The sequence below is a fragment of the Anneissia japonica genome, unplaced genomic scaffold, assembly GCF_011630105.1.
Source record: "Anneissia japonica isolate Jap-2015-1 unplaced genomic scaffold, ASM1163010v1 scaffold9_len2422644_cov172, whole genome shotgun sequence".
In the NCBI taxonomy this organism is placed as follows: domain Eukaryota; kingdom Metazoa; phylum Echinodermata; class Crinoidea; order Comatulida; family Comatulidae; genus Anneissia; species Anneissia japonica.
The window spans coordinates 1,387,587-1,389,531 of NW_022758107.1; the positions used below are offsets into that span (position 1 = coordinate 1,387,587).

The window sequence follows — 1,945 nt, forward strand, 5'->3', positions numbered from 1 at the left end:
GGTGTGTTATTCATTTGCATCTACTAGGCCAAAGAATATAGGCTAGGCCTACGTGTTCGCAAAACTGGATAACCTGAAAAAAAGTAAATGTATGGCTCGCATGGCTCGCTGGCTCGCACCTTGGCACTACTCGATCTCACTATCATTACACCACTCCTGGTGCCTTTAGGCTTAGGCCTAGACAGGCCTAGACCTAAACTTTGAATTGACCACTTAATAACACATGCGATACTCACCAATAACAGCTTGTATATATGCAGTCATTAAGATCAAACAACACCATTTTATACGATTTTAGTTATGATGTACACTTTTCTTCTACTTCGAACTCGTGTCTCAAAATATTTACATGTAGCCTCTGTCATCATGTCGTGTTAATTTACCAGATCCGAACGTTTGCTGTACTGTAGTCTAATATTAATAGGTTATTATAGTCACGACGTTGAGGGGTTGAGCTTCAGACACACACTTTATATCATTTTTAATAATGATTATTATATAATTACTAATATTATCATGATGATTATTATAAGGATTATGGTCCGATTTGATCATCATCCTTCCTCTCAGTTTCAGATCAACTCCCTGGTTTCAGATGTAAAGTTGATAGGCCTATTATTTTACAGTAGGCCTATATATTCATGATTCATATTTATTTAAGACACTGTCCATATAAAATACAAAAATAAATACCAGTACAAGTACATGACGTACAGAGTACACAAACTAGCTTGAAAAAAATAGTGAAAACGGAGATTAAACGCTCTCTGTGAACAGAAATACAGAAACAAGTGAAACATTGTTATCATAATATAATTTATACCTTCTAAATTGTTATTAAACTTTTTATTACGGTGTTTACACTTTTATTTTAGATTTGTTCTCTATTTCATGCAAATTTTGCTTATTATCAATTTTTGTAATTGTGGTCGGTGAGACCATTGATGAGGAGTAGAGACTGACTAATAATAAACACTGTACTTCACTGTACTTTTTATGCACTTGCTGACTGACTCTTACATTGGTGGCGCCAGGATTTGCCCGACAGGGAGTCCGAGGTCCCTAAAGGAAAAAAAGTGGGCGTGGTCAGGCGTCGCTCAAATCTCTCGAAAGTGTTCCAGGGGACGGTTTCAAAGGCTTCTTTCAAACATACATGAATATTTTTTTCTCTATAAATCTATAGAAAAAAGAAGATGATTTTTGTAAGTAGAGCATTGACACGTAGGCCTAAGCGGCGGAGAAAAACACTCAAATCCCACAAAAAGCTTATTAAATACCGTTAAAAGTCCTTTCTTGTAGGCCTACGACAAAGAGGCAGTCCTAGTTGGAAACTACTCTGATTGGTCAAGGAGTTTTGGTGGATGGATTTCTGGAACGTGTGAGAGTGTGTCTTGAATTTTCTACCCGAAAATGTGAACCTTTGGTGATTTGGAGGGTGCGTATGCACCCGTCGCACCCCGCAAAAACAATTCGTTGGGGGAAAAATTCATGTGATTTTCAAAGATTGTGAGGCTCTGAAATCGATCGTTTAAATCTCTAAATTGTCGGAGTTTCCAGGTGCTTTTCCCTCTGGACCACTTTTTGAAGGGTTCCGGGCTTTCTGGCCACGCCCACATTATGTTATCGTCGTGGAAATCGGTCTTCCCTTCGGAGACATTGGAGCCACCACTGAGTGTCACTGTAAGAACCGTTTCACAACAAAAATAATCAACCAGGTCAGGAAACCTTTCAGGTGTTACAGACCTTAACCAGAGTCCCGGGATTAATTTTTTTTATCTCATGTAATTAGAGCATCGAGGAAGTTTAGATGGTAAAATGATTCTTTACAGAAACATATGGCGCAATCATTAAATCTCTGATTTATAGAAAACAGGAAATTTGAAATTTTGGTCGGTTGCTCTTTTTTTTTTTTTTGGTTTTTTTTTTGTTTTAGAATGTTATGTTG

At 37.5% G+C, this 1,945-nt stretch overlaps 1 protein-coding gene across 2 annotated transcripts in view; it reads right to left on the reverse strand.

Moving 5' to 3' along the window:
* Positions 1–369, reverse strand: part of LOC117125151 (protein N-terminal glutamine amidohydrolase-like) — a 9,550-nt gene extending 9,181 nt beyond the window's left edge. For both annotated transcript variants that reach the window (XM_033271553.1, XM_033271552.1), the window contains exon 1: positions 237–369. In XM_033271553.1, the coding sequence (XP_033127444.1) occupies positions 237–264 (28 nt within the window). In that variant the 5' untranslated portion in view covers positions 265–369. The remainder of the gene's footprint in view (positions 1–236) is intronic.
* Positions 370–1,945: the final 1,576 nt, after the last annotated feature.